The 27,892-nt window shown below is 47.9% G+C and overlaps 1 protein-coding gene across 3 annotated transcripts in view; it reads left to right on the top strand.

Moving 5' to 3' along the window:
* EXOC2 (exocyst complex component 2) overlaps positions 1-27,688 on the top strand; it is a 117,146-nt gene extending 89,458 nt beyond the window's left edge. For 2 of the 3 annotated variants that reach the window (XM_043449221.1, XM_043449222.1), the window contains 5 exons: positions 17,835-17,890; positions 19,883-20,005; positions 23,162-23,223; positions 24,511-24,570; positions 26,146-27,688. In XM_043449221.1, the coding sequence (XP_043305156.1) occupies positions 17,835-17,890; positions 19,883-20,005; positions 23,162-23,223; positions 24,511-24,570; positions 26,146-26,239 (395 nt within the window). In that variant the 3' untranslated portion in view covers positions 26,240-27,688. Of the gene's footprint in view, positions 1-17,834; positions 17,891-19,882; positions 20,006-23,161; positions 23,224-24,510; positions 24,571-26,145 lie in introns of those variants that run through there. The other variant, XM_043449223.1, reaches the window with a different exon arrangement.
* Positions 27,689-27,892: the final 204 nt, after the last annotated feature.

Genomic DNA, 27,892 nt, shown 5'->3' with positions numbered 1-27,892 from the left:
CTGTTGTTTTTTGATAGGAAAGTAAATCGTGTGATGTTCTAGTTTCCATTAATCTTGTTCACTTTTTAACAAATAGTACACAGTGAATGTTGGCATTTGTTTAATTGAGGTGAACATTTTAGCGCTTGTGCCCTGTGGAAGCTATGTGCAATCCCTCAGTCATAAGTAATTGCATTTGATTTAAACATGAGTGTCAGGGATACCTGATGTGAGCACGTTTCTGCATGGCATCTCTGTGCACAACATAACCTGCTATTCAGGGACAGTTGAGGTGCATCTTGCTCAGTCCTTGTGAGGACTCAGGAGGGCAAGGGGGCGGGGTGGGCATCGCCAGGCTCTTTGGGTCTTCCCTGCTGCCAGGTGTGGCCTGACTCAGTGTCCAGGTCTGGGGTCCTTCTCTGCCCCTCGCGTCTTCCCAGCCCACAGTGTGAGTGATGATGGATGCAGAGTGACGTCATGGTTACCCAGGGAGCTTTTTGTGCAAATTGAGGTGCTGCTGGCTGTGTGGCATGGAGGCCCGTGGTGCTTTCTTTCAGGTTAGCATCCTCTCCTCGGCATGTGCACACACCACTGCCCCGCCCGCCATTCACGCGCCATTCCTCTGGTGCCAAAACCTCTTAGAAATTGTCGATGTCGGTTTCACTTTTCTAAGCTGTATCTAGTTCTGTTCTCAGTGTGGTTTTGACTGGATCCCCAGCTGAACCTCAGTCTCTTATAGTCATAGAGCAACTTTTCGTTTCTTTAAAGTTGACTGAAGTTTTGAGACCTAGCTGAGCAGCCACAGTAGTTTGACTTTAGTCCTCCAAAAGAATTTCAGTTACCTTAGTATTATCTTTAGAATTTTCATCTCCAATTTCATTTTTCATTTCAGAGCTGAATTTTGCAAATCATATAGCTACCTGTGTATTGCTGTAGTTAGAAATAAATTTTAAAAAAATATAGTTTCTGACACTGTACTAATTTTAAAAAAAAATCCGGTTGATCACCTCTTTAATTTTATGTATATATATATCAGGAAAGATTATTCTGGTTAGTTCTGAGTCACTTAACTGATTGTGTCATTTTTCTGTTATCCTCAGTTATTAAGGGCTCTGAGTATTTGCATTTGATAAGTTTTAGCTCAGTTAAAAATAATCTCATTTACAAGTACACTTGAAAGTTTAAATCTTAAAAATGTACTAAACAAAAAAAGTAATCTTTCTTTAAATTTTCACTTAAATATTTGTTTTCTATCTAGAACATGTATGTTTACATATACTCGTAAAGGTAAAAGATTAATTTAAAATCAACCATTTTTTAATAAGTACTTGACTGATTTTTGCCTCAAAATGCTTTCCTGTTAACTGTAGTCGTTGGAAGTACCGGGGGAGGGAAGACATCTGTGTGGTGGATGCTGTGAGGAGGGAAGACATCTGTGTGGTGGACGCTGTGAGCGTGGGGGCCAGGTGCATGGGGAGGGCAGCCGGCTCGCGTGGGATGCACTGTGCTTCCCTCGGTCGCTGTGGATCCGGCGCGAAGGCTGAGACCAGTCTGCAGTCACGCTCTTCATCCTGGCTGATCGCCTATTCCTGCCTGTAAATGCATTTCCACTGCCATGTGAAGAGTATCTTGATTGCCTGTTGTATGTCTCTTTTTTTCCTCAACACTTTTCTTATACTCTTTTGTGATTTAACCAGACCCTTGTATTCCAGTGAGCTAATTGCACTTACCTCAAGTGAAGAACACTGGGCTGGTGGGCAGGCTGCCTGCCATTTGTCTCATCAAATCAGCACCACCATGGAAACACCCATCTCACTCCTTGTCAAACTGTGCACACCCCTAGGGAGAATGCTTTCCTGGAGCATGTGGGGAGGTTTACCAAGTGTGAGGACAGCTCCTTGGATCCTCCTAAGAGAGGAGTGGTCGTGTCCCACGTCGGAGGGACTCTCATCCATTGCTGCCTCAGCCTGCACGAAGGAAAGGCAGGAAACACCATTAGAATCTCTGGGCCCCGGGAACTGGTGAAGGACAGTCCTCTCTCCCGATCTGACACCAATCGCAGGAAAAGACACAGGCGCCAGCAGGCAGGGAAGCGGGGGCTGCGGGAAAGCGGGGGCTGCGGGTCCGAGCAAGCCCAGCTCTCACCAGCTCCTCCTGCAAGTAGCTGCTCTGCCCTCTCGCCGCCTCCCACAGGCCGGGCGGGGAGTGGAGAAGGGCACAGAGCCCGTGCGCCGCCATCCCCCCAGAGGTGGACGAAGGCTCTCCTCCCTCCCGCAGGGAAGCCCCACTCGAAACCCAGCAGTGCCGGGAGACACCATTCTCCTTAAACCCAGTCTACCGCCAGGGCTGGCTCCAGGTGTGCAGGCAAAAGATAAGAGCTGAGTTGAGCAAATAAAAAGTTTGTTTTGTCCCATTAATAAAGAAGAGGAGTTATTTCAGCATCCAAATATTAGTTCTGTGTTTTATAAAATACCCGAGCCGGCCATTCAAGGGTCAGTTCACAGCATGTGTGGAACTAGACAGGGGCCCAGCAGTGGCTTCCCCCGCCACTCCCACCACCTCTCCCTCCCCTCCGGCCCCGCCCCACCGTCTCCAGCCCTCCCTCCTCCGTCTCCATCTCCGTGCCGTGGCCCTCCTGGGTGCCAGTGTGGAGAAAGCCGTCCCCAGTACATTTCCTCCACCAGGTGGTTGATTAGTGAGAAACACCTTGGCATAAATTACTCGGGCCGGAGATGACAGGGAAAACACACCAAGTAAAATACTAATTTGAAGTTTGGTTTTTACCCTAGTAGGTATTTTCAACAGAATATCAGATTGAATTATCCTTTAATTCAGTTAATGTTGAAGAAGAGAATTTTGGGTGATTAAATAAGAAAACAGTTACCAAAAACACCATGTGAACTATTCATTTAGAAGTAATTAGATTTTTACAAAATAGGTGTAACCCAAAGGTCTCTGAGTGTCATTTCACCTTTCCAGATTTATTCTGAAGACCGAGCCTTGCAGAATTCTGAGGGCGCCTTTATGAGCATCACATTCCTGGTGCTATTTGTTAGACCCTGTGCACATCTGTTCTTGTCTCTTAACGTGGAACCCAAGTGGTAATGCCTGGTGACCTGCCGTTCTCTTGATCATCCTCCACAGGTTTCCTGTGCCCTACTCACAGACCAGTCTGCCACCTTACTGATTCTGCTTTTAACTGAAAGAGATCCCAGTCAAGTGAATTCCACCTTTGAAGAGACATCCAACTCAGTGGTCTTTCCTGGTGCTGAACTCAGAGTAGTTTTATCAATTTCTTGACCTGTTTTTCCTAATTTCATTTCAAAAATACTGTCAGGAAGATTTTAATAAATTTGTATTTCATCTATTTATAGGAGAAAGGCAGTTTTACATTTTTCAAAGGAGGATGACCCTAGTCAGTCCTCTTTTTTTAAATTGCACTTTCATTATTTAACTTTACTTTTTTCCCAGCCATTTTTCCTTTTTCATAAGCAGTTTACTGCATCACTGTCAGTGCTGTAAAACTGTACAGTGCTTTGGACATTTGGTTGCAGAGTGTCTGCCAAGCATTTTCAGTAAAGCTAAGTGTTGGCTCTGATGGTATTCAATGTGAAATGTATTAACCTTAAGATGACCTATGGCCTACATACTTTCATCATTGCATGTATTATCTGTTGAAGTATTTATTTTATTGTGTCTTAAACTGATAGCTATTTGGCACCAGGGTGAATTAATGTGCTGTTGTGCAAAAGGTCATTGTTTGAACTTATTTTGGACATTCCTAGAGGTTGATCACAGCAGAACAGGGAAGTGCGGAGCTGACTTCGTGGCGGCTTCAGCAGCCCTGAGCTCACGGCCAGTCCCCTGCCCTCTCTGGATGAAGGGTCATTTCATCCACACACGGATCAGATAAGGATGATGTCTTTGAAAACACAGTCCCAATGCTATTACCAGATCTGGAAAAAAATGTAACAATCCATTAATTTTATCAAATATCCAATTGCAGTAGGAAAGAACCTTTTGTATTCTGTTACAGATTAATCACTAAAGGGATGGTGCCTGTAAGCTTAGATTGTACGTGGCTCATCTCTGGGAATTTTGCCTCTTGGGTCATGAGCATCGAGCTAGTAAAATGCTTTGGTTTAGCTCACAGAAAGCCTCCTGACCAGGCCCCCTGTGAGTGGCTGCAGGGAGGAATTCACTCATGCCCTCTGGAGGCTGACGGAAACAGGGACGTGTTTGGCTTTGCCCTCTCCCTTTTCAGTGTAGAAGGAGCCTGAGTCCTGACTCAGGCAAGAAGGCCCTTTGGGGCATGAGCCCACCCTCCTCTCGTTTGCCAGCTTTCCGAATTCAGCTGCGTTCCTTGTCCTGACAGCTCACCTCTCAGTTACTGGCCTGTTTTGCAGCAAGCAGTCTGAGCTTAGACTCCAGAACACAGTCAGTGTCCAGAATTTTCATAAATGTTGTTTAGACAGTTCGGTCAGATCAGGGCTCCTGTCAGGGTCTATGTGTTGCTTTTTACTCGCGTGTCTCTGAAGTAATTTTTCCCTTCTCTAGGGCCTTTTCAATCCTAAAGGAAATCAGTCCTGAATAGTCATTGGAAGGACTGATGCTGAAGCTGAAACTCTTAATACTTTGGCTACCTGATTCAAAGAACTGACTCGCTGGGAAATACCCTGATGCTGGGAAAGATTGAAGGCAGGAAAAAAAGGGGGTGACACAGAGGTTGAGATGATCAGATGGCATCACCAACTTGATGGACGTGAGTTTGAGCAAGCTCCGTGAGTTAGTGATGGACAGGGAAGCCTGGCGTGCTGCAGTCTATGGGGTCGCAAAGAGTCGGATACGACTGAGTGATTGAACTGACTGATGGCCCTCTCTTCAGCTTATTTGTTGAATAAATCAGACGGTTCTGTAGATACTCTCATTTTCTGGAGTTTTCATATTGTTTCCTCCTTGTGTCATCTGCCATGTTTCTCTGCCCCTTGTGTTTCCGAACTTATGATTAATGAAGCTTTATCAGTTTCAGGCTTGATTTTAATTTGGATTTTGTCACCAGGACGTCCGTAATGTTTGATTGTTCCCCTCTTTGTGATGTTGAGATTGAAAACTGGATTCAAGTGTTATCAGCTCTCTCCACCCTTTAAAACTGTCAAGCTTTTCATCAGTAGTTTTAGCACCATTGGTAATTGTTGCCATGATCTTTTATCTCCTAGTTGTTGTTCAGTCGCTAAGTTGTGAAGATGTTTTCTAATTATCATGGCTTGAGCATATTTTTCTAACTCAGCTTGAGCATATTTAATTGAGTGTCAATTCATTATCATAGTAATCAAACTGTTCCCTCTCTGGCTGGGAGTCTTTCCACAGGGGCTCCAGGCCTGCCTGCTCTCTGTGTCCAGGTGCCACACCCACTGAGTCCCTTCTCTCCTCAGATGTGCAGCCGGCCATCAGTCGGGTATGAAATGATATGAAATACGGAAAAACTTCCCTCTGTCAAATTTGTCTTATTCTTTCCCTGTATGTGTCTGTCCTCCCTAGATCCCCCCCTTGCCTTTTGTAATCCCTTTTGCTCTCGTTAAACCGCACCCAGAAGTCTTGCACGATTGGACAAGCACTGCGTTCCCTTTGGTTTCTTACGTCTCAGCAGCACCGTTGCTTCTGTTCAGTCACATCAGCTGGCCCATTCCTTAACCACATGGTCCTGCCAGGCTGTGTCCCCTCTGGTGTTCGGGAAACTGTGTGGACATCTCGTAATTGTGAGTCTGCAGAACTTCCGTTTCTAGGTCCTGTGAACAGTATCCGAGGTTTTTTCACTCACTTCACCTGATTTTGTCTAATTATGACCAAGAGTCTTTTTCTAAAACTTGTGTAAAAGTGCGCCCTGGGAGATAGCGGGGGAACCTCGTGCACACCCTGCCGTTGGTGCGCTCCGTTCTGCTTCCCAGCTACTTGCTATCTCCGGTGACCTTGGCTGCTGTGAGCTTAGTGCTCATTCCGAACTCACAGGTGTTTGTCTGCAGACGGTTCTGGGTGAGGAGTTTGAAAGGGCGCCAAAGGGTCTGCCCCGGCTCTGGTCTCCAGCTCAGCGCACGACCTGGAGGCTGGTGGAGGCCGTGGCCCAGCATGCTAAGCCGACAGCGGCACTGGCCCCTCCATTTGTCCACAAGCCCAGCCCACGAGCAGGCAGGCACCCCACGCGTCCACGGAGCGGACACCGCGGCTTGGCCCAGGAGGCGCTGGCCCGTCATTGAGCAAGTCTGGCCTGGCTGTTGGAGCCACGCTGTCTGCACTCGGATTCCTCCTCAGAACCAGAGGCATGCCCCTGTCCTCCTGGCGCTGCACAGCACTGGTCCCCGTGCCCAGCGTCGGGTGCGGGTTCCCTCAGAGTGCTGGAGTGCCCCTGGATTTGGGGGCATGGGGTGCCTGAGGGGCATGGTAACAAGACGGCTCCAAATTGTTGCTTTCACCTGAAAACGGTGGCAAACGCTCACTTTCCCAGTTGTTTAAAACATGCACCACAATGGGAAGGGTGAAGTTCAGATGATTCCAGTTGTTGTATTTTGACTTCTTAACAAATTAGGTCACCATCAAAAGTGTTTTAATAAATTAGCGGTTAACAGACTCTAAAGGACTGAAGTCACAGTAGTCAAACTGAGGATAGACTGTGTCTAACGGAAACCCAGGAAGCATCTTTGTGCTCAGGGCAGATACCCGAGGACGGCGCACAGGTGCGTGCGTGTCTGTGTGTGTGCACATGGTCTCCTCTCTTTACTGACAATCATTGTTAATGACATTATGTAGTTGTTACCCCTCCCCCAGGACTAGTGAGCCTTGTCAGCACACCACTTCCGCCTCCCAAGACAGCTTACCTCCAACCGTGGTGCAGGAGTTTGATTTCAAAGGGAGTAGGAGAAATTACAGAACAGCCATGGGTAGACAGGTCTGAAGACTCAGTGTAGAAAGGGTAGAGAGACGTTAAGGACAGAACTTTTTTCATACTTCCATATTCACTTCCACTGCCTGCGTGGAAGTTCTCTCACCTACCTTCCTAAACTTTCTGTTTTGAACTTCACACTTCACTTTGGTTTCTGGAATGGGGTGGGTCAGTCAGGGCCCCCAGTTGCTGTCTTCTAGGCAGAGCTGCCCTTCTCTGTGCTGGAACAGCGGTGACTGTTCGGAGGGTTTGCTGTGAACCCCAGGATGTGTAGTGTCATTTAAGTTGTGCATCCGTGAACCTTCCCCACCGTAGGCTGGGGGAGAACGGCCCCGAGCCTCTGCTACGCTTAGCTTCAACGCTCCCACCCACTCAGGTCTCTCGCAGGGCGTGCTTGGGGACGCCTTTTCACCCTCGCTTGGCATTTCCGGCCCTTCCTCCTCTGCAAGACCAGCCTTTGCAACCTGGCCCGGAGTCTTGTGCACCTGGGGAGTGTCGTTACCTGAGTGTACTGCACACTCGGAAACTGCCAAGTTCACTGGTTCCAGCAGAGCACGCACACCTACCAGATCTTGTGAGAACACCAAACCACGGCGTGATCTTTGGATGTTTCACCTCCTCTGACCTGTCACAGCCAGACCAGAAATGCCAGCTCTCTGTGTCTCTCCCAACACCAGGTGAACTTTCGTGACCGTCTTCTCTTAATGAGCCAAGAAAGCCAACCCTTGGCTATTCTGAGTATAGCTTAACAGTTAGCCATTTGGTTGGCCCTTTATTCTGCACATTCTGGTGGAAAACTTGTGAGTGTGTGTTTTAAAGCAGCGTCTCGAGAATTTCCTGGAAGCCCACGACAGAAAGGAAATTTTCAGGCTGGCCTCCCTCCCTGAAGCCGAGGACGTGTGGCTGACAGAAGCTGGGCTGCCCTGTGGCTCGGCTCCTCCGTGAGCCGGTGCTCCGGCAGCCCCCCGTCTCCTCCACTCATGTGGGGCAGCGGGACAGCTTGCCCGCAGTCAGTTTGGGACCAGGTGTTGGTGACAGGGCACCCACAGCTGCAGGGCAGGTGTCCCCCACAGGAGCAAATGGAAGAGACTGTGAATAGAGCCTTCATGTTGTGCAGGAGGGTGCTTGAGTATGAGTTTTCTTCTGGGTCATTTTACTTCAGTTCTCTGTTAATATCTCATACTAGTAATCAAAATGTTTGAGTGACAACCAAAGTATATTCCCAAGCATGATACATTTGAAAACGCAGTTTTCAGCTTTGCAGTTGCTTTCACTTCTGATTGCAAATGCTGTGGCAGCCTGTGATTGCAGTAATAAGGACCTGAGATTGTACGTGGAGTGCATGTCACTCTGAGCAAGTTTGTGTATTGAAGGAGAGATGATGGTAGGCTTTATGAAACCACAAAGGTACTTTCAGGGACTTCAGACGTGATGGAAATGAAAGGCACGCACCTTCTTGTATTGCACAGTTGGGTTGTGTTAGTGAAAAGAAAAATTGGTGTACATTCTTAGACTTTTCTCTTTTTTCCTCTGTGCTGTGCTGTGACTTTTTTATCTTATGCTAAGGAAAATAGGTGTGGAAATCCTTTTTTTTTTTTTTTAAACTAGAGCAAGTGCTCCTTTTAGACACATTGATGGGTCCATATCCACCTAGATAGCATGTAGACTGCTGCTGACGTGGTTTGGGAAGCAGGGTTGCTCTGCCTTCCCCTGGAGAAGGCTGGCAGAGGCAGCGGTGCGCTTGGCAGGGGCCCACTCCCTCCCAGGATGTCCCCGAGGGGAGCAAGCGTCTCTGCACCAGCAGACAGCGTCTCCACTGCAGCTCTGTCTGAAGTAACTGGAAGCTGGAGACCAGTTAGTGCCCACAGCATGGAGTGGGCATGTGAGCGTGACATGCTCATCCAGGCAGGGAGGCCTGTCCCACCCGAGGCCAGGCCCTGACGTTGGATAGAGCCCGAAGGGCGGCACGCTGCTCCCTCCTCTGCTGGGGAGTGCGGGCAGTCTGCACGGGGAGGTGCGGGCAGGCGGGGCCACCTCCCAGTCCTGGGCCGACAGGGACGAGGTGCAGGAGCGCCTGTGGGGAGCAGGCTGCCGTGTCTCCACTGAGATGCTGGTACATGTGTGTGCAGGAAACAGGATATATGTGCTTTCCTAGCTGAGAGTTCTGTTTAACTGGAAAAGAGGGGACAACTCCTACTTGCAGACTTAGAAACCTTAACAGCAGAACATCACAATTAGCAAGGATGACCATTGGCGCTGTTTCCAAGCTCACATCTTGCGGTGGTGCTTTGCAGTCTCTCAGCTCTGATAGCCGCAAGGTCCAGGTCTCCACTGCAACTGGCCAGGCCTGCAGCCCCTCCTCACAATTATACTTCTCCATGTGCTGACTCCAGAGATCCCTTCTGATATACATGAAGACGAAGCTCCAGGTTAACTCTTGGCTTTCATGTTTTTTCTGCCTTTGATTTTATTACAACTCCTCTCTTTTTGATTCCAAGGCCTTTTCTTTGGTTTAATAGCAGAAGCTTGGCCTAGTTGAACCTTGCTGCTTACACTGTGGGTGGAACCTGGTCCTGAGAGTGGACGCTCCGTGCTCTGCTCACCATGCCGGCTCCAGCATTGGAAGCAGAGCTGCACAGGACCAGGCCACCTGCAGCGGCCACACACGTGCACCCTCTGCCACGGCCACGGCTTAGACAGTGGGGCTGCCGTCCTGAAGCAGGCCGTCAGGCTCCAGAGCTGTGGTCTGCAGTCCGGCTTCCCTCACAAGCGTTTATTAGTTTGATTTCCTTTGAGGTCATTCTTGTTGAGGGCTGGGGCCGGGCTCCTAGAGGTTGTGAAATCTGAAGATTCTACAGACCTTTATGAAGTATATATATAACTGTAACACCTCACAGTGTGAAACAAACACATTTGCATATGTAGAATGAGTTCTGTTTTCTTGTCACCTTTATATTTTTTATTTTTAATTGAAGGGTAATTGCTTTATAATGTTGTGTTGATTTCTGCCATGCAGCAACGTGTATCAGCCGTAAATACGCGTGCATCCCTTCCCACTTTCGCCTCCCTCCCATCCAGCGCGGGGAGGGAGGTTGTCACGGAGCCCTGAGCTGAGCTCGGGTTGCACAGCGGTCCCCGCTAGCTGTTACACGTGGTTGTGTGTACACGTCAGTGCTACTCTCTCGACTCGTCCCACCCTGCCCGCCCTCCGCTCTGTCCACAAGTCTGTTCTCCATGTCTGCCTCTCTGTTCCTGCCCTGCAAATAGACTCGTCAGTACCATTTTTCTAGATTCCGTATTTATGCAGTAATATACAGTATCTTTTTATTTTACGTCATTCTGTATGACAGGCTCTCGGTTCGCCCAACTGATTCATTCATTTTTACTTTTCTAATTGAAGTTGCCTTCTAATGAAAACATTTTTTTCCTGCCAAAAGAAGAAATTGAAGCAAATAAAATTGATTTATATTAATATTAATTAAATTTTTATACCTTTAAGTCTAAAATTCAGTATCAGTTTTGAATGTTGAAACTGATACTTCATGCTAAATGTATCGTGTTCTATAATATTTTAGGTTAGAATAAGTTCACAGACTATTTTACACACCAGATTCTGACTTTGAAATCGGAGAGATTATGACTCCCTTGCCTGTATTAGAATCTTCAAAGGTAAAGTTTGTCTCTGAAGTTTATGAAAGCTAAACTCTTATGAATATAAATCCTCTTAGAAATGGAAAAAGTAAGCCGTGAAATAAATTTACTGTTATTTTCATGGATGGTGATATTTTATTTTCTGTTTTCATAGGACAGAGTTTTCCTATTCATATTTAAAAACTAGGAGATATATTCAGTTCAGTTGTTCAGTCGTGTCCGACTCTTTGCAATCCCATGGACTGCAGCACGCCAGGCCTCCCTGTCCATCACCAACTCCCGGAGTTTACTCAGACTCATGTCCATTGAGTCAGAGATGCCATCCAATCATCTCATCCTCTGTCGTCCCCTTCTCCTCCCACCTTCAATCTTTCCCAGCATCAGGGTCTTTTCAAATGAGTCAGTTCTTCGCATCAGGTGGCCAAAGTATTGGAGTTTCAGCTTCAACATCAGTCCTTCCAGTGAACATTCAGGACTGATTTCCTTTAGGATTGACTGGTTGAATCTCCTTGCAGTCCAAGGGACTCTCAAGAGTCTTCTCCAGCACCACAGTTCAAAAGCATCAATTCTTTGGCATTCAGCTTTCTTTATGGTCCAACTCTCACATCCATACATGACTACTGGAAAAACCATAGCCTTGACTAGATGGACCTTTGTTGGCAAAGTAATATCTCTGCTTTTTAACATGTTGTCTAGGTTGGTCATAACTTTCCTTCCAAAGAGTAAGCGTCTTTTAATTTCATGGCTGCAGTCACCATCTGCAATGATTTTGGAGCCCCAAAAAATAAAGTCTGCCACTGTTTCCCCATCTATTTGCCATGAAGTGATGGGACTGGATCCCATGATCTTTGTTTTCTGAATGTTGAGCTTAAAGCCAACTTTTTCACTCTCCTCTTTGACTTTCTTCAAGAGGCTCTTTAGTTCTTCTTTGTTTTCTGCCATAAGGGTGGTGTCATCTGCATATCTGAGGTTATTGATATTTCTCCCAGCAATCTTGATTCCAGCTTGTGCTTCATCCAGCCCAGCGTTTCTCATGATGTACTCTGCACATAAGTCAAATAAGAAGGGTGACTTATTTACAGCCTCGTACATACAGCCTTGATATACTCCTTTTCCTATTTGGAACCAGTCTTGTTCCATGTCCAGTTCTAACTGTTGCTTCCTGACCTGTATACAGATTTCTCAAGAGGCAGGTCAGGTGGTCTGGTATTCCCATCTCTTTCAGAATTTTCCAGAGTTTATTGTGATCCACACAGTCAAAGGCTTTGGCATAGTCAATAAAGCAGAAATAGATGTTTTTCTGGAACTCTCTTGTTTTTTTGATGATCCAGCAGATGTTGGCAATTTGATCTCTGGTTCCTCTGCCTTTTCTAAAACCAGTTTGAACATCTGGATGTGCACAGTTCACATATTGTTGAAGCCTGGCTTGGAGAATTTTGAGCATTACTTTGCTAGCATGTGAGATGAGTGCAATTGTGTGATAGTTTGAGCATTCTTTGGCATTGCCTTTCTTAGGGATTGGAATGAAAACTGACCTTTTCCAGTCCTATGGCCACTGCTGAGTTTTCCAAATTTGCTGGCATATTGAGTGCAGCACTTTCACAGCATCATCTTTCAGGATTTAAAATAGCTCAACTGGAATTCCATCACCTCCACTAGCTTTGTTCGTAGTGATGCTTCCTAAGGCCCACTTGACTTCACATTCCAGGGTGTCTGGCTCTAGGTGAGTGATCACACCATCGTGGTTATCTGGGTTGTGAAGATCTTTTTTGTACAGTTCTTCTGTGTATTCCTACCACCTCTTCTTAATGTCTTCTGCTCATCTGTTAGGCCCATACCATTTCTGTCCTATATTGAGCCCATCTTTGCCTGAAATGTTCCCTTGGTATCTCAGATTTTCTTGAAGAGATCTTTAGTCTTTCCCATTCTATTGCTTTCCTCTATTTCTTTGCATTGATCACTGAGGAAGGCTTTCTTATCTCTCCTTGCTATTCTTTGGAACTCTGCATTCAAATGGGTATATCTTTCCATTTCTCCTTTGCTTTTGGCTTCTCTTCTTTTCACAGCTATTTGTAAGGCCTCGTCAGACAGCCATTTTGCTTTTTTGCATTTCTTTTTCTTGCGGATGGTCTTGCTCCCTGTCTCCTGTACAACGTCACGAACCTCCGTCCATAGTTCATCAGGCACTCTATCAGATCTAGTCCCTTAAATCTATTTCTCACTTCCACTGTATGATCGTTAGGGATTTGATTTAGGTCATACCTGAATGGTCTAGTGGTTTTCCCTACTTCAATTTAAGTCTGAATTTGGCAATAAGGAGTTCATGATCTGAGATATATTAATTAAAGCCCCAAAAAAAAAGGATTCTGAGAAAGAAAATAGAAAACTGTAGAGACCTATTTATTCATTCATATACTACATATGAAATGGGTTCTTTTGACCCCAAGCATTCATTTACAAATCCCAGATATGTCAAGAAAGAGTGAATTAAACATAAAGACCTGGACCTGAAGCTGTTCTCTGCTCCAGCACAAGTGGTTTTGCTGCAGAAGTTTTAAGCCTTTCTAACTGACAGTGTTGATCCCGTTTCTGGTTGCCTTTAATAGGCCGTAATTTCAATAATGTGTCTTCACACTGTAATTGAATAGATGATTTACTTGAAAAGAAATACCCCAAAGTTCTTTCATGTAGTGTTTCAGTTTGACCAAAAAAAAAGTACATTGTGGGATATTTATAGTATTTTTCAATCTATTTTTATCTGTAGACTAGGACTGGTAACTGATTTAGGGCACAAGGGTTAAAAACAGGAAATGTGGTTTATAAAGTAGGCAGTCTCTCCAGAGTTTCCAGAGTCAGACTTTTATTACTGAGTGCAGTGTTTCAGAACAACAAGAGGCAGGGTGCCTGAGACCAGCCGTGTGTGGAGGATTTAGCAGGAAGTGCCTTGGAGGAAAGCTGGGTGTTGGGGAGGGGGGACCAGTGTCTTCTGTACTTGCAGTGTCTCTGTCCACCTCTCGCTCAGACAGTTTATTCTGTCGGTCTAAGTCTTGTATAACAAAGTAAATTTCCTTTGACCTTTGCATTTTGCTTGAATTTTTCTTATAGTGTTTTGATGGAAAGTTTTGTCATCATCATAGTTGAGAAGCGTATATTATGGTTTTTATTAATTATAGTAAGTAGAGAATCCAAGTAGAAAGTAAAATAGCATGAGGAAGTGGGGGTTTAATTTTGAGTGGCCTTTTCAATTTCAAGTTGGCAGAATGGATCAAAATCTTTGACTCAGCAATTTCACTTCTGGAAGGTATCTGAGTAAATTATTCTATGAGAGTGTAAGGACCGGTAGCCTCGTGGTGTTGTTTATGATGTTGTATACTGAAAGGTAGCGTGACTGCTGAGTAGTAGGGTAAGTTATGAGTGAGTAGAAGTAATGAAACAACTTAGAATAAATAAGATGAGTAAATTACGGCACATCCATGCTAAAAAACCCTCAGCAGCCAGTGATGATAAGGTCAGTGTGTGCACACCAGCACTGAAGAGTGCATGGACATCAGGGAAAGACGCAAGACTCAGGAATGAGCACTGTCAGCTTACTTTTTAGGAAAAAAAATTATATTCGTAGAAGACACACCATGCTAGGGAGAAAGATAAAGGGGAAGCTTACTGGACTTTTATTTGTTATTAGGAAAACTTACAATTCTGTGTCTTCTTTTCAGTGTGCATTTAATATTTTCAAAACAAGAATATAGTCTTGATCAATCCAAAGTTTTCACTATTCTGGTCTTTAATGTGGATACTCTCTAGAGAGGACTGCCTAACCACTTGTCCAAATTATTATAGGAAGACTCAAGTCTGCCTATATAGCACTCTTGAACTGAATAGACAGTTTCCCATTTGTTCAAATTATCATAGGAAAACTCGAGTCTGCCTGAATAACACTTTTTAATTGGAAAAAACAGTGTCCCGTATTTCAAGGAGAAAACCCGAAGCTTCAGTCAGTGTGTGCCCCGGTGCACCTGTGTTTCAGGCTGTCGCTGGGTGTCGTTCCTGAGGGAGGCACAGAACGGCTCTGCTTGCTTTTCCGCTGGTAGGGCCCGTTTCTCCACAGACAGCGCTGAGGGGTCTTGTCAAGCAGAAGCGCCGTTTTACTGCTGCGAACGGTTCTGTCCCTGGAGCCTGCTTTCTGAGGGCTGCTTCCGAGACCCGGTAAGGCTCTCTCCTGTGGGGAAACACGAGGGGCATGTAGCCCTGTGAGGAGGGGGCTTTGTTTTTTGTGAGTTTGTTCTTGAGGCCACTCCCCTGTCCCCAGCACGTGGAACAGAGTCTGGCAGGTAACAGTAATAGGCATTCAATAAAAATTCTGCTAGTTATTCCAAAATGGTGTCCTCCCTATTTGATTAAAACAGGAAACCAATAAATACAGCTAGAAGAGAGACTTCTTTTCCACTTTAATGTATGAAAAACAAGACCTTCATTGTTGGCAAAGATGCTCTGAGGTCCAGGCCCCCGTGTGAGAAGCCCATCCTGCGGGGGGCCCGGGGACTCTTGCCCAGAAGAGCTGGGCTCTGCCACTCCGTGGGGAATTCCCGCTGCACCACTGGGCACGCTGCTCGGCGACAGTCTGGACTGGTGCTGTGTGGGTGGGGACACTTCTCTCGTCAAATACCATGACACACTCTGATTCCACGTTCGGAGTTGAGGAGGCAAGATTGTAAATACTCAGAAGCTCTTCTCATTCTGTGTCTGAAGAACATGGAAAGTCGTGGGCGTTCATCTAAGAGGAACCTTCTTACAAACAACACCGACTGCCGCATCACAACAGAGCGGTGCTTGCTCTGCCTTCCTGTGTGCGTGCCTGCCTGCTCGAGGCCCGCGAGGTTGGCATTCATGACCCGCTCTGCTGGGCCGACCCGAGAGCCAGCACCCATCCCGAGTGTTCACGGTTCTAGGAGGCGGGCGTCTTCTAGGTACCTGGCATAGTGAGCGTTCAGGCCGTGTTGATGTTCTGTTCTTTGGAGCAGGCCGTTTGCTCAGGGATACAGCCGGAAAAATCAGGCTGAAAAACAGATGTATTTAGCCTCAGCAGTATTGTATTCTGCTGTACTTTGTTTATTCAAGTTATATTTTCCAAATGGATCCTGAAAACTTAACTTCAGAAGGCTGCCTTTGTTTTCTTAAATCCTGTGAAAGGGGAGAGACTTGCTTTAGCAGACATCCCCTTCACACAGACACCCAGCGTTGACCCTCTTTGTGGATACTGCAGAATCCTGCCTGTGCTTTTTCTCTCACGTTTGTTCACTCACGCGTTCACTTTTTAGCCTAAGAGGACTCAACCCTGGGAGCATCATCGTGAGTAAGCACATGCTGCCTTTGCCCTCTTGTTTCTTATGCGTAAACATTCTTGAGCTGCCGCCCAGCCTGTGTGGTGGGTGTGAGGCCCCAGAGGTGCAGTGAAGGGGGCAAGCCCCATGCCCACGGAGCTGACAGTCCAGCAGGGAGACGGCGTCAGCCAACTTGGCCGGGAGGCCTGGTGGAGCCTGCGTGCCGGCCCGGCCGCACCGGGGAGAGCTCCCTGCCTCGCTGTCCTCTGAGAGATGCCCCGTGTGGAGCAGGCAGCACCTCTGCTGCAGCTCACCAGTCAGGGCCGTCCAGGAGCTCCGGGGAGGCCTGAGGTCAGGGCTGGCTGCGGTTCTCGTTCACTCAGCCCATCTCCCCGATGTCACCTGGGAGCCAGGCGCCCCTTCCACGGGGCAGGCGACATGCACCATCCTTCCCAAACCCGTGCAGAGTGTGAGCAGAGAGTTCCGGCGGGCTCATAGCCTCCCGAGGACTCTGTGTGTGTTTGCACATGCATGTGTGTGTGTGGTCACTGTGGCGGGCCCAGGGACTGCTTTTACCTCTGGGTGTGCAGAAGCCAGCCCTCCACACGGTTCAATTTAAAGACTCGAGTCTTAAGCCCAGTGGTCGGGTTGACCAGAGCACAGCGCTGAGGCCCACAAGCCCCTGCCTGGCCTAGGGGGCATCCTCTCGGGGAGCCAGCTCTGCTGGTCATCGCACTAGTCACACATTTCACCTTTCACCTTCACTGGTATGGCTGTTTCCTCCTAAATAGGACTTGTTACCACCCTGCAGCTGTCCTTGTTCTCAGGAAGAATCAACATACTTGTATTTAATTATGTTTCAATCTGTTTTCTCAGTTATTCCATCAGCAAAATAGAACCAAAGAAATATTTATGAGATTGGCTCCTCAAAATTTGTGAGCATCCACACACGGCCCGGAACACAACGGCCTCTGACGCAGCTGTGTGTTTAGAATCCACACATGCCGGGCCCTCACGAGGGTTGTGGTTCAGCCCTCCTAACTCATCAGCAGCTTGGGCAGATTGTGGGGAAAGTGACTTTGCAACACAATTTTCTGTTTCATACAGAAGAAATTCTCAGTTCATGCTGTTAACTGTGGAAGGCATCCTGAAATACTGTTCTCCTCCAAGTGAAAGTAATTGTTTTGGAGTTACTAGAGCAGTATTTTGTTTTTATACTTTTTCTTACAAAATAGCACTGGGGCTCTTAGGAGCCCTGTGAGCACCAGGGCCTCCTCACTGCAACCCCACAAAGGGTGTGAACCTCACACTTGTGGGTGGGGGCTGGGGTGGTCTCCCAGCCCTCCTGCCGCAGGTCCTGGCTTGTGGGGAGGAGATGGGGCTGGACCCATGCTCTCACCTGCTGACCACCCCTCCCCAGCGTGTGCCCGCACTGGAGGGCAGCCCTGCCAGCCTCAAGTCCTGGGTTTGTCCAGTCTCTAACTTGCTTACAGAATCAGGTGGAATGTATCTTTTTCAGAAGTTTCTCCCAGAACTTACATTTCTAAGATCAAAATAGTTATTCTGCATAATTTGACTTTAAATTTGGAAGCCGATGCTGCAGCAGGTGTGTAGCAGGTGTTTCATAAACTCTGGTAAATATTCTCCTTTGGTCTTGGTCTGGTGTGTGTGTGTTTACATACATACATATGAAGAACGTGTATGAAGACATCGACGGGCAGTTTTAAATTTCACTTTTGAAGCAGACTGATTACAGAGGACAGAACAATGAGAGAAATGGAAGAACTATGAAAGAAAACTTGCAGTTCCGCCCTTTTAAAGACTTGTATGAGCGTAGCCCTCTGGCCATTTGCCCCCAGGAGCTTTGGGCCTGTGCTGTCCATCTGCCTCATGGAAGGTGCGAGGCACTCGCGTCTCCACTGAATGCCTTTCCCTCCCCCGTCTGATTGCAGGTGTCAGAAACTACTTGAAAGAAGCATTGGTGAATATAATCGCCGTGCATGCAGAGGTAAGCTGTCGCTAACTATTCCTAAGGGGTGTGGGTAACTGGGCAAGAAAGCAGGGGCAAATTCAGTGGTTCTTAAGGGGGTCTTCTTCCTTCAGAATGTATTTTTAGTCTGACTAAAACACAGATTTGAGTGTTTTACTGAGTTTTACTGAATAAAACACAGTATCTGGTTTCAATGCCCATATGTGCGTGTTTTAACTATGAGAGTATTTTTTCTGAAATTTGGTATGTTTTTTTCTCATAATTAAAACTAATGGATATTTGGAAGGTAAAGAGGTTAGAGAGTGAAAGGATGTTTTCTCCACCTTGGGTACCCGTTGCCCTGGTTTACACCAGGTACCAGTGAGCGTTGGCATCTTACTCTGGCAGCCGTGGGGCGTGCTGGAGGGACAGGCTCAGCCTGTGGCAGGGCGCAGGCGGTGGCCTCCCCTCTGTGACTGATGAGGGTTCCCGGACACCGGTGCTGCCGGTCACGCATGGCCCGCTCCCCAGGGAGCTTTCCGCTAGTGTCCCATCCACCATTGTCCCCACTGTGGCTGCCTTTGCAGTTCACAGTTGTGGACTTCTGGCTCAGCTGCAGCCCGTGGGCCATCGTCCAGTAGATGAGGTGCGCCCAGCAGAGAGGTTCTCAGTAGAAGACTGCTGTTGCAGTGACCACTGCCAAAAAACCTCCTTCTGAGTGTCTTCCTCTGTGCAGGTGCATCAGGGGGTGAGGTCTGCATCACCCTCTGTACCCACACGTGCTGTCTGGGTCACCTCGGTGACCTGGAGACACATGGTCATGGAGGCTGAACCAGAGCGTGAGCGAAGGACACAGTTGCCTGCTTGCCGAGGCAGCCACGTCCAGCAGCCTCTGCAGAGAGCGGGCCGTGGTGTCCATCCTTCTCAGGTCCTTGTGTGGCATGGTACACTCATTTTCCGTGAGATAAAGTTTTACATGGTTTAGCTCAGGCGGGAATTTACCACATACACCTTTTTATGATGAGTGGCATACTTTAAACTTTGATGCTTTTTATACATCAGAGATCTTTATAAAAACGCTCTTCTGTTAGGTTAGCTTCTGGAAAAGTCAGTGCGGCATTAGATCCTCAGGCGGTGGAGACAGCCCGTCGCAGGCGGTGCCAAGGGCGCTGCAGGGTGCGTGGGCCTTTGAGTGATGGTGGTGACTCCTACTGAGGCACCCACTGTCATTGTTTACAAACAAACAAACAAAAGAGGCTTTTCCGGTCCCTTTTCCACACATCCCAGGGGCTGAAAGTAGAATTCTGTACGTAACATTTACTGTTTACTGTTCCCAAACAGTCTTACCTTGCCCAGAATTTTCTTCAATGCTAAGGTTATGTTTGGGTTGATCTGAAGGTTTAAGACTAGTGATTAAATCTGAAAAATGGAAAAGCTAAAAAGAAAATATGATTTAGTTTAATATATGTCAGGATAGTAATGTTTCACCAAATATAGTAATTCTTAGTTTGAAACTATCAAAATTCAAAACTTGAAAATGGTGTTTTTGTCAAATGAAAGGAAATATACTTTTAATTCAGCAAATAGTAAAATTGGAAAGTCTTGTGCAATACAGAGTTATGTACCCAGTATGAAGTAGCAGTTGTTTTGATCCAAGGAGAGTCTGACCCAGTATGTTTTTGTGTCTACAATTTCCTCTTTAGAAATCACATTTCTTCTTGTGAAAAGGGTAAGAGGAGGAAAAAATCCTTAAAACTGTTTCACCTTGTCACCATCAGCAGCAGCACCTTTCAGAGTTCTCTCTGCCGATCTGTTTTTGGAGGTTACCTTTTATCGTGGGTCGGGGAACCCGGCGGGAGAGTCGGCCGCGTCTCCCTCCCATTCGGGAGAGTCGGCCGCGTCTCCCTCCCATTCCTGGCTCAGGAGGCCTGGGGGCGGTTTTGCTTCGCGCATCCCTTTGTGTCTAACACATTCAGGTCAAGGAAAGTCCCCCTAACACACCATTTCTTCGTATTTTCAACCTTCCGTCAGGTGTTCACTGTCTCCAAGGACCTGGTGCCCCGGGTGCTGTCCAGGGTGGTGGAGGCGGTCTCTGAGGAGCTGAGTCGGCTCATGCAGTGCGTCTCATCCTTCAGCAAAAATGGAGCTTTACAGGTACCACGCCAGTCCTGTGCATCTGGACACAGTTTTTAAACCACGGAGACATATGTCGGTTGTAGCCCCAGGAGGTCCACACAGGCTTTGTGTTATTTCCCGGTGGCTCTGCCAGTTGCGGGGTGCACCGTCCCCTGGGACCACATCCAGGACGTCAGTGGCCCCAGAGCTGCTCTCCCTTCAGAGTGTGGCGGTGCTTATGCGCCTGTCTGAATGCAGAGTCCTGCCGCTCTGTCATGTTCTTCTTGTTTGTTTTACAGATGTCTTCACTACATCTAATTTAACAGGGAATTTTTAGCAACTTACTTGTAAATAGTCTTTCCAGAGCAGTCAGTGCGATTTGCATAGAAATGGCAGCTATTTCTTTCTACTCATACTCCATTGGTGTATGTTGTATTTCATGGAATTGCATAATTACAGTAACAAATGTAACTTGGATATCCAAGTCAGATGGGTCCGAGTTTACACGTGGCCAGATTGTAGGAGCCAGGACTGCAGACTTGTGGGGGCCTGAGCCCCACCCATGGGCCTCATGGCAAGGGCCTCGTGAGAGTTTTTCTAAAAGTCCTGGAAGTGTTGCTTCTAGTACTGGCTGAGGCCCTACTTTCAGGCCAACCCCCTACAGATAACAACTTAAACCTGAGTAATAATAAAAATAAGAAAATGTATCAGTAAAAAGAAAAACCTGAAGACTCATAACAGGAACCTTGTGTGTGTGAAGATGAACTAAAGGGAAGTTGCAGTATCTGCTTTGGGCCTAAGGGGTCTTGAAAGTGAAAGTGAAAATTGCTCAGTCGTCTCTGACTCTTTGCGACCCCGTGGACTGTACAGTCCATGGAATTCTCCAGACCAGAATACTGGAGTGGGTGGCCGTTCCCTTCTCCAGCAGATCTTCCCAACCCAGGGATCGAAGCCAGGTCTCCCACATTGCAGGCAGATTCTTTAGCAGCAGAGCCACCAGGGAAGCCCAAGGGGTCTTGGAATTAGAACAAAATCCCCCCTCCCCACACCTTCTCTGCAGCCCATTTAGCTGATGGCTGAGTTTCTCTCATGGCTGACAGGAAGGGGCCAGAAGAGATGTCTGAATCAGCTGGAGGCCCAGCCTCCATACCTGCCTGGTCTCCCATGCCCTGTGCTCCCTGGAGACAGTCAGTTCTGTTCTGAAAACCTCTGCCCACTGCCCTTGCAGCTGCCCGTGTGTGACCTCCACCTTAGCAGGTAACAGAGAGGGCCTAGCATGAAGAGCTGAGTGGCCACCAGCCTCAGACCTTCCCAAGAGCCGGCCAGGAGGAGCGTTTGCTGGCCAACAGCCCATGTGTTTTGTGTGAATCATCACAGCTCTTATAATAGGTATAATTCATAGGTTAATTAAAACACCTTGTCACTTTGTCTGAATAAAGTTTCTAGCAAAGATTAATTTTATAGTGATTTAATCCATCTCCTAAAATAGTGAGCTGAAAGTTCTACCTTATTTTTTCTCTTGATATTCTCTTTGTAGGTCCGTTTTTATATATATAGAACATAAACAGTAAAGACAGATAGTCACATGAACACTTTCTCATCATGAGCTGTTTCAGGCTTCTGACCCCCTGAAAAATGGGCCCAAACATCTGCTTTCTAGACTGCACATGTATCTTATGTAAGTCAGCCTTCCTCTCTGTGGGCGAATCTAAACCCAGCCTGGCACTCATCCTTGCCTGTGTGTGTCTTAGACAGCCTCCCGGGCAGCTCCAGGCCCTTCGGTGCTGTAGCCTGCATCGCGCCTTTTTGTGGCTAGCATTCCACTGTGTAGGCTTGCTGCCTCGTGTCTGTCTGCCCATCGTTTGATGGACACTAGGGTTTGCACTTTTTGGCTGATAGGAAGAATGGTTCTGTGAACACTTGTGTGCAGATTCTCTGTGGCCACATGTTCTCATTCTCTTGCGCATATAGCAGGGACTAGAATCGCTGGGTTATGGTGGCTCCTGGAATCACTGGATGAACTCCAGACTGCTTTCAGAGGAGGTGCAGCTGCTTTCCTACCGCTGTGTATGAAGAACCCAGATTTCCCACATCCTCATCGGCAGTGTGTGACTGGCTGGTCGTGGCCATGCCCATGTCTGCCAAGGGTGTCTTGTTCTGTGTGATCATCACACCTGTGATGATGTCCTTTGTAGCACAGGATGTTTTAATTCTGAGGAATTCCAAGTTTTCTCTTTTTTCTTTTGTCACTTGTACTTCTGTTGTCATTCCTAAGAAGGCAGGCCTAGCCTGACGTCACAAAGGCCCACTCTGGTTTTCCTCCAGGCATTGTGCAGTTTTATCACGTACGCGGTCTGTGCTCTCCTTGGAGTCAGTTTTTGTTTTAAGGAAGAGGCTCACTTGCAGTCCTTGGAGTGTGGACATCCAGTTGCCCTGCTGTCCCAGCACCATGTATTAGAGAGACCATCTCCCCCACCAGATGGCCCTGGCGCCTTGTTGGAAGTGGTTTGATTGTAAATGTAAAGGTTTGTTTCTGCCACTCAGTCCTGTCCTGTTCCACGTGTCAGGCCATGTGCCAGCGCCACACTGTTGGAATTATTGTAGCTCTGCAGGACATTTTGAAGTCTGAAGGTCTGAGTTTCTCTGACTGTGCTATTCCTTTTCAATGTTGTTTGTCTGGGACCAACTTGTCATATTTTGTTTTTAAAAAGAAAAGAAAAAACAAAAGAGAAAAGTCAGCTGTAGTTTTAACAGCGCAGCACGGAGCCTGCAGCACTTAGCGCCAGGGGGAGCCACGGTGCTGGAGGGCAGCATGGGGACCGTGAGGCAGCCTGTGTGCTTCCGTCCCCGTCAGCCTCGGGGCAGTGAGACCTCGCTTCCGCCCCGAGGAGACCAGGGGAGGTGCTGTTGAATGGTGAGGCCTGGGGCTGGACGGCCCTGGCACAGTCTGTACCTTTCAGAGCAAGACCCCTGCCTCTATGGAGTCAGACTTGACAGCTCACACCCTTGTTGAGTAACAGGGAGCGTTTCCACGGCTGGTCTCCCTGGGCTGATTTAGAAGGTCTGCGCTAAGGAGCTGCTGCCGTGGCCGTGGCGGTCTGCTCTGCGGGGAGCAGGTTGGAGCTCACCCTTGCTGCTTTCTGCTGGACAGTCGGCATGGTTCCCCGTGGTCACCTGTCCCTTTCTCACCTCCAGGCCAGGCTTGAAATCTGCACCCTGCGGGACACTGTGGCGGCCCACCTGACACCGGAGAGCAGGTGAGGAGCTCCGTGCTGCGTCCCGAGAGCCCCCACGAGGCTCTCGGTATGGGTGGTGGTCCCGCACGCACGCTCGTGACTCGGTGACGTCATGTTTGCATCTGACCAGCTGTCTTGTTCAAAAGCACTGAGCGACACCAAGCCAAGGGTGCATAGGCGCTTCCTCATGGTGGAGATGAGCCTCGGTCTGTGAGCGCTGTCACAGAGCATCCTGTACTTCCTTTGAAAAGGAGAAAATAAGAATCGAGTCAGTTTACTCATCGCAGACTCTTAATGAATGTCAGCATAAGAGGAAGCCTTGTGGTTTCTCTGCAAAATTTTGTAGTGGAAATTTGATGATAATTTCTAGCTGTTTTGAATGAAAGTCAGGATTTCCTATCATTGAAACATCATTAGGCGAACTGAAACAGCTCTGCCTACACAAGACTGTTTACCTCATTGGCAGTGCCGCCTGGGAAGTGCCGGGTCCACGAGGAAGCTGTTTAAACGTGTCCCACGATGCACTTGCCGTTTGTTTCCAGCTCTGGATGGCGAGCTCAGGCCCTCAACCTGACTGCCACCATGTGGCTGGGAAGACTTCCTTTTCTTCCTAACGCATGAGGATATTCACCAGGAGCCTTTCTGACGGCTCCCGCCGCCGTCTGCTCCGCGTTACTACTTGATTTAGTTACTCTGCTGGCACCTCCTACTTTAGAAAGTTAGACATACCAAATCATTTGTTAAATTCTCTCCCTTTTCCATATTTGAAATGAAATGATATCGAGTTATGCGTGTATATACATATACCTCTCCATTATTATACAAATTTTAGATATAATAGCTAAGTGCTCTTAAGACATGTTCAATTATTATAAGAAGTTGGCTGTATATCAGGCCTGGAATGTGTCAATTCCAAAAGTGCCCCTTTGTCTCATTTTGCACAAGATCACCCCTGTTCCTACCTAGCTCTCTTCCTTTCTTAGCAACTGCTTTATCTGTATAGTTCAGTTTTGTTTTGAAAGTAAAAACCTTTTTTAATTTAACAACTCCACACCAAGCTCTCATCTACTATTAGAAGCACCTTGGGTAAAATTCAGTTTCTCCTTTGCTTTTCAAGTCATGTTTTATTTCCTGCTTTAGTTCTTCTGGCCCTGCTTCTGCAAACCCTTGCTTTCATTTTCACTTTCCCTCCTGCTCTACTTGCTTCACCGGCCTGTGAGTTCCTCTGAACATAAGACATGCTTTTCTCTAACGTCCCTGTTCCCGGTGGGGCCGGCGTGTCTCTGCCTGGGATGCTGTCTCTTACAGATCCAGTTTCAAGCAGGCCCTGGAAGCCCTGCCTCAGCTCTCAAGCGGAGCAGATAGAAAGTAAGTCTCGTGCTGTTCTCGGGTGACGTGTTGTCACCTGGACACGTCTTCAGGTGGAGCCTGGAGGGAGGTGGGACTCGGTGGCCCTTGGGCGTGCCTGGCGTTAGCCCGTCTCCCACGTGGCAGGAGGAGGTGGAACCTGGTTTATGACGTTTCAGAAATTACTTCTTTCCTTGTTTTAAGTAACTATACTAGTCACTTAAACTTTTTTATAAGAAAGTTTATTTTGACTCAGAAAACTATTATTATCTGAAATTTGTAAGAAAACAATACTTAGAGAAATGTAAAAGAGACGACAGCAGAGTAAAATGCAGGACTCAGAGACTTTGTCTTTCAAGTAGGTCAGCAGTGTACATTTGTGCTCCGGGTGATGTGAAGCATTAAGAGTAAATGTGCACACGTGACAAAATGAAGTTACATATGTTCCACTAGTACTGTATTAATAGTCTCAGCCTGATCTTCAACTTTGCTACTCATGTAACAAAATCTAGGCCAGGCAGATGTCAGCGTGCCTGAGCTCCTTCCCCAGCCCAGCAGAGGTCCCCCACCCTGCAGCTGCCGGACGGGTCGTGGACAGTTAGGGAGCCCCGACCGCGTGCAGCCCTCAGGGTCAGCTATGACGGCGTAGGGAAGTGTGGCGGACCTGCACGGGCAGAGGGGGCCCTGGAGGCGTGGACAGGGCTGGGAGAGCAGGGTGACCTGGTCTGTCTAAGAGGAGCTGGGCAGCCCTGGCTTCCAGTCCCGCCTCCTCACTGACCTATGTTCAAATGCTGTTCTGTCCTTTAATATAATTAAGTGAAAGATTTAAAGCCTCACTTACCGTCAACCCATGCAAGTAGTGCTCACTCATCTCCTCAGAAGACCAGTGGTTTGGGGCGATTGAGAGCCACAGATACAGTGATGAAGGCCAGACGGGGCTGTTTTAGGTCTGCTGGGAGCATCGTTAAACCAGGAAGCAATCCCTTGACCCAAGTACCAGCAAGCTCATTTCTTGATTGCGTCATCTGAGCCCAGGGAGCTGTCAGACCCCTCATGGCCCTGAAGTTATCCAGTTGTATCTGGCCAGCATAGGGGCCAGGTGGAGTCACTGCTGCAGCTTGGACTACCCCAACTCTGTGGGTGCCTCTTCATGCCTTCAGTTCACCTCTCCAATATTTGTTAAAGGCAGAAATGCAAAATAAGGAGAATGGAAGATAGATCAGTCATTGCCAAGGAGTGGGGTGAGGGCAAAGGTGACTACAGATGGGCAGCACAAGAGGGTTTGGTCCTGACGTGGGGGTCGTGAGACGCTGCGCTGTGTTATCAGAGTCACAGACAGTGCATGTCAGAGCTCTGGAGTGCTAGACCGCAAACGTCAGTCTGCTTAGGGAGGGGTCCAGTTAATCCAGGGGAAGGGGCAGAAGGACGGTTTCATGTATAAACGTAAGTATGTCTACAGATAGATGTTCCCATAGAGGACCTTCTTTATTTGAGTTTCTTCTGTCTTGGAATTCAGAGCCCATAGAAAAGTGACTTTTCTGGCTGGAGAAGCACCACGGGGCAGGAGCCACGTGGCTGTCTGTGTCTCTCCCACAGGCTGCTGGAGGAGCTGCTGAGCCGGGTCAAGAGTGGCATGCACCTGCAGCTGGCCTGCTTCCAGGCTGCCCCCCCACCTGCCGTGAAGACGTAGAGCCTCCAGCCGATGCTCCACTGAGCGCCCACAGGTGTCTGCGTGGAAGCCTAGCTGGCCCTCTCTCTTTTCTTTCCCCTCATTGGGGAGCTTAGAAAGAAGTTGGTGTATGTTTTATTTCAACCAAACTGACCTGATTTAAAATGCCCAGGAAGTATTTGCTTTGCCATTCTTGTATGACTCAGCTGGTAAACAATCCACCTGCAACATGGGAGACCTGGGTTCGATCCCTGGGTTGGGAAGATTGCCTGGAGAAGGGAAAGGCTACCCACTCCAGTATTCTGGCCTGGAGAATCCCATGGACTGTACAGTGCATGGGGTTGCAAAGAGTCAGATGTGATTGAGCGACTTTAACAGTATGACTTTATACCTTTCTAAAAATTAGGGAGCGTCTCAAAGCTACGTGCTGCGTGGTGAAGGCTACAGAAGGTAGGGCAGCTCAGGCCCTGGGTGTCTTCCCGAGTGTCCTGCAGCTTCCAGGACACCTTGGGAGGGGATGCGTGGGTTACGTGAGCACCTGGAGCTGCCCTGAGCTGTGCAGCTGTGTGAACGCCTTCCTTTCACACCGATGGCTCTGGCGCCCCCAGCCCTAACCCAAGTGGACTTTGAGAAGAGCATGAGGCCCGCCCCCCACGGTGTTACGCGGGGGAAGCTGCCTGTGGCCTCGGGTTCAGAGTTACCTCTGCTGCTTGGCTTCTATGTGCATGGCGCTGACGTTGTCAGGCCTCCTCTGTGGGACTCGCCCTGAACCCAACGTGGGCCTCCTGCCCCCCTGAGCCCCGCACACGTGAGGGGCTGCAGTCAGCGCCTCCTCCAGAACCGGGAGCCCTGCTGCCCACCCGCACCACCTTTCTGGCCTCTCCAGGGTGCTGCTTGGTGGTTCGGAGTCTCTGCTGTGGTGGTGTCTGTGTCACCAGAACAGGTCAGGCCGCCGTGTCCTCCTGCAGACTCGGCTTCCCTGACCTGCCTTCGTCACACCATTTGCTTCAGAAAACTGAGTCAGATTTTAGATTTTTCCCCGATGCCACGGTCCCGTTTTCAGTGCTGGCGTTGATGTATTAGTACAAGGAGCTCTGAGGTCCTCCATGGCCATGTGCTGTGTCCATCATTTGAAGTAAGTCAGTCTTGTGTTTGTTCATTTGGTGTCAAGGAAGGTTTTGTCTTGAACAAAACTTATGAAGAAATACACTGAAGGTAGTCTCTCCTAGGCATGTTCACCCCTGTATCCCCTGCGTCTGTGACTCAAATGACAAAACCACAGTCCTGAGCATTTGTCTTATTTTAAGTGTATGATGAAGACCCTTCAGCCAATAAAGAAGGTGTCTTTACTACAAAGTAATTTCGTTGATATTTTTTCCCTAAGCATCTTTATTTCAACACTTTCATTTGCTATGTAATTTTTTTGTATGTCTAATTTTAACACCCAGAATAAATACTTAAACCCCGGTTTCCCCGTGTCTTCTGATCGTTGTTGGACGGCATCACCTGCTACCTGTCCTCTCGTCGGTGGCTCCACCCTGCCGGGCCCCTGGTAGCCAGACGAGAGTGTCGGGCTCAGAGACACGGTGGCCGAGGACAGTGCCAGTGATGCAGAGACTCAGCATCTCCAGCTCTGAGTGGAGCGTGGGCACACACAAACTCCAGACTCAAAGC

The sequence above is a fragment of the Cervus canadensis genome, chromosome 28 (assembly GCF_019320065.1).
Source record: "Cervus canadensis isolate Bull #8, Minnesota chromosome 28, ASM1932006v1, whole genome shotgun sequence".
Lineage (NCBI taxonomy): Eukaryota > Metazoa > Chordata > Mammalia > Artiodactyla > Cervidae > Cervus > Cervus canadensis.
Note: the sequence above shows the minus strand (reverse complement) of the source record. Positions and strands in the feature narration are given on the sequence as shown.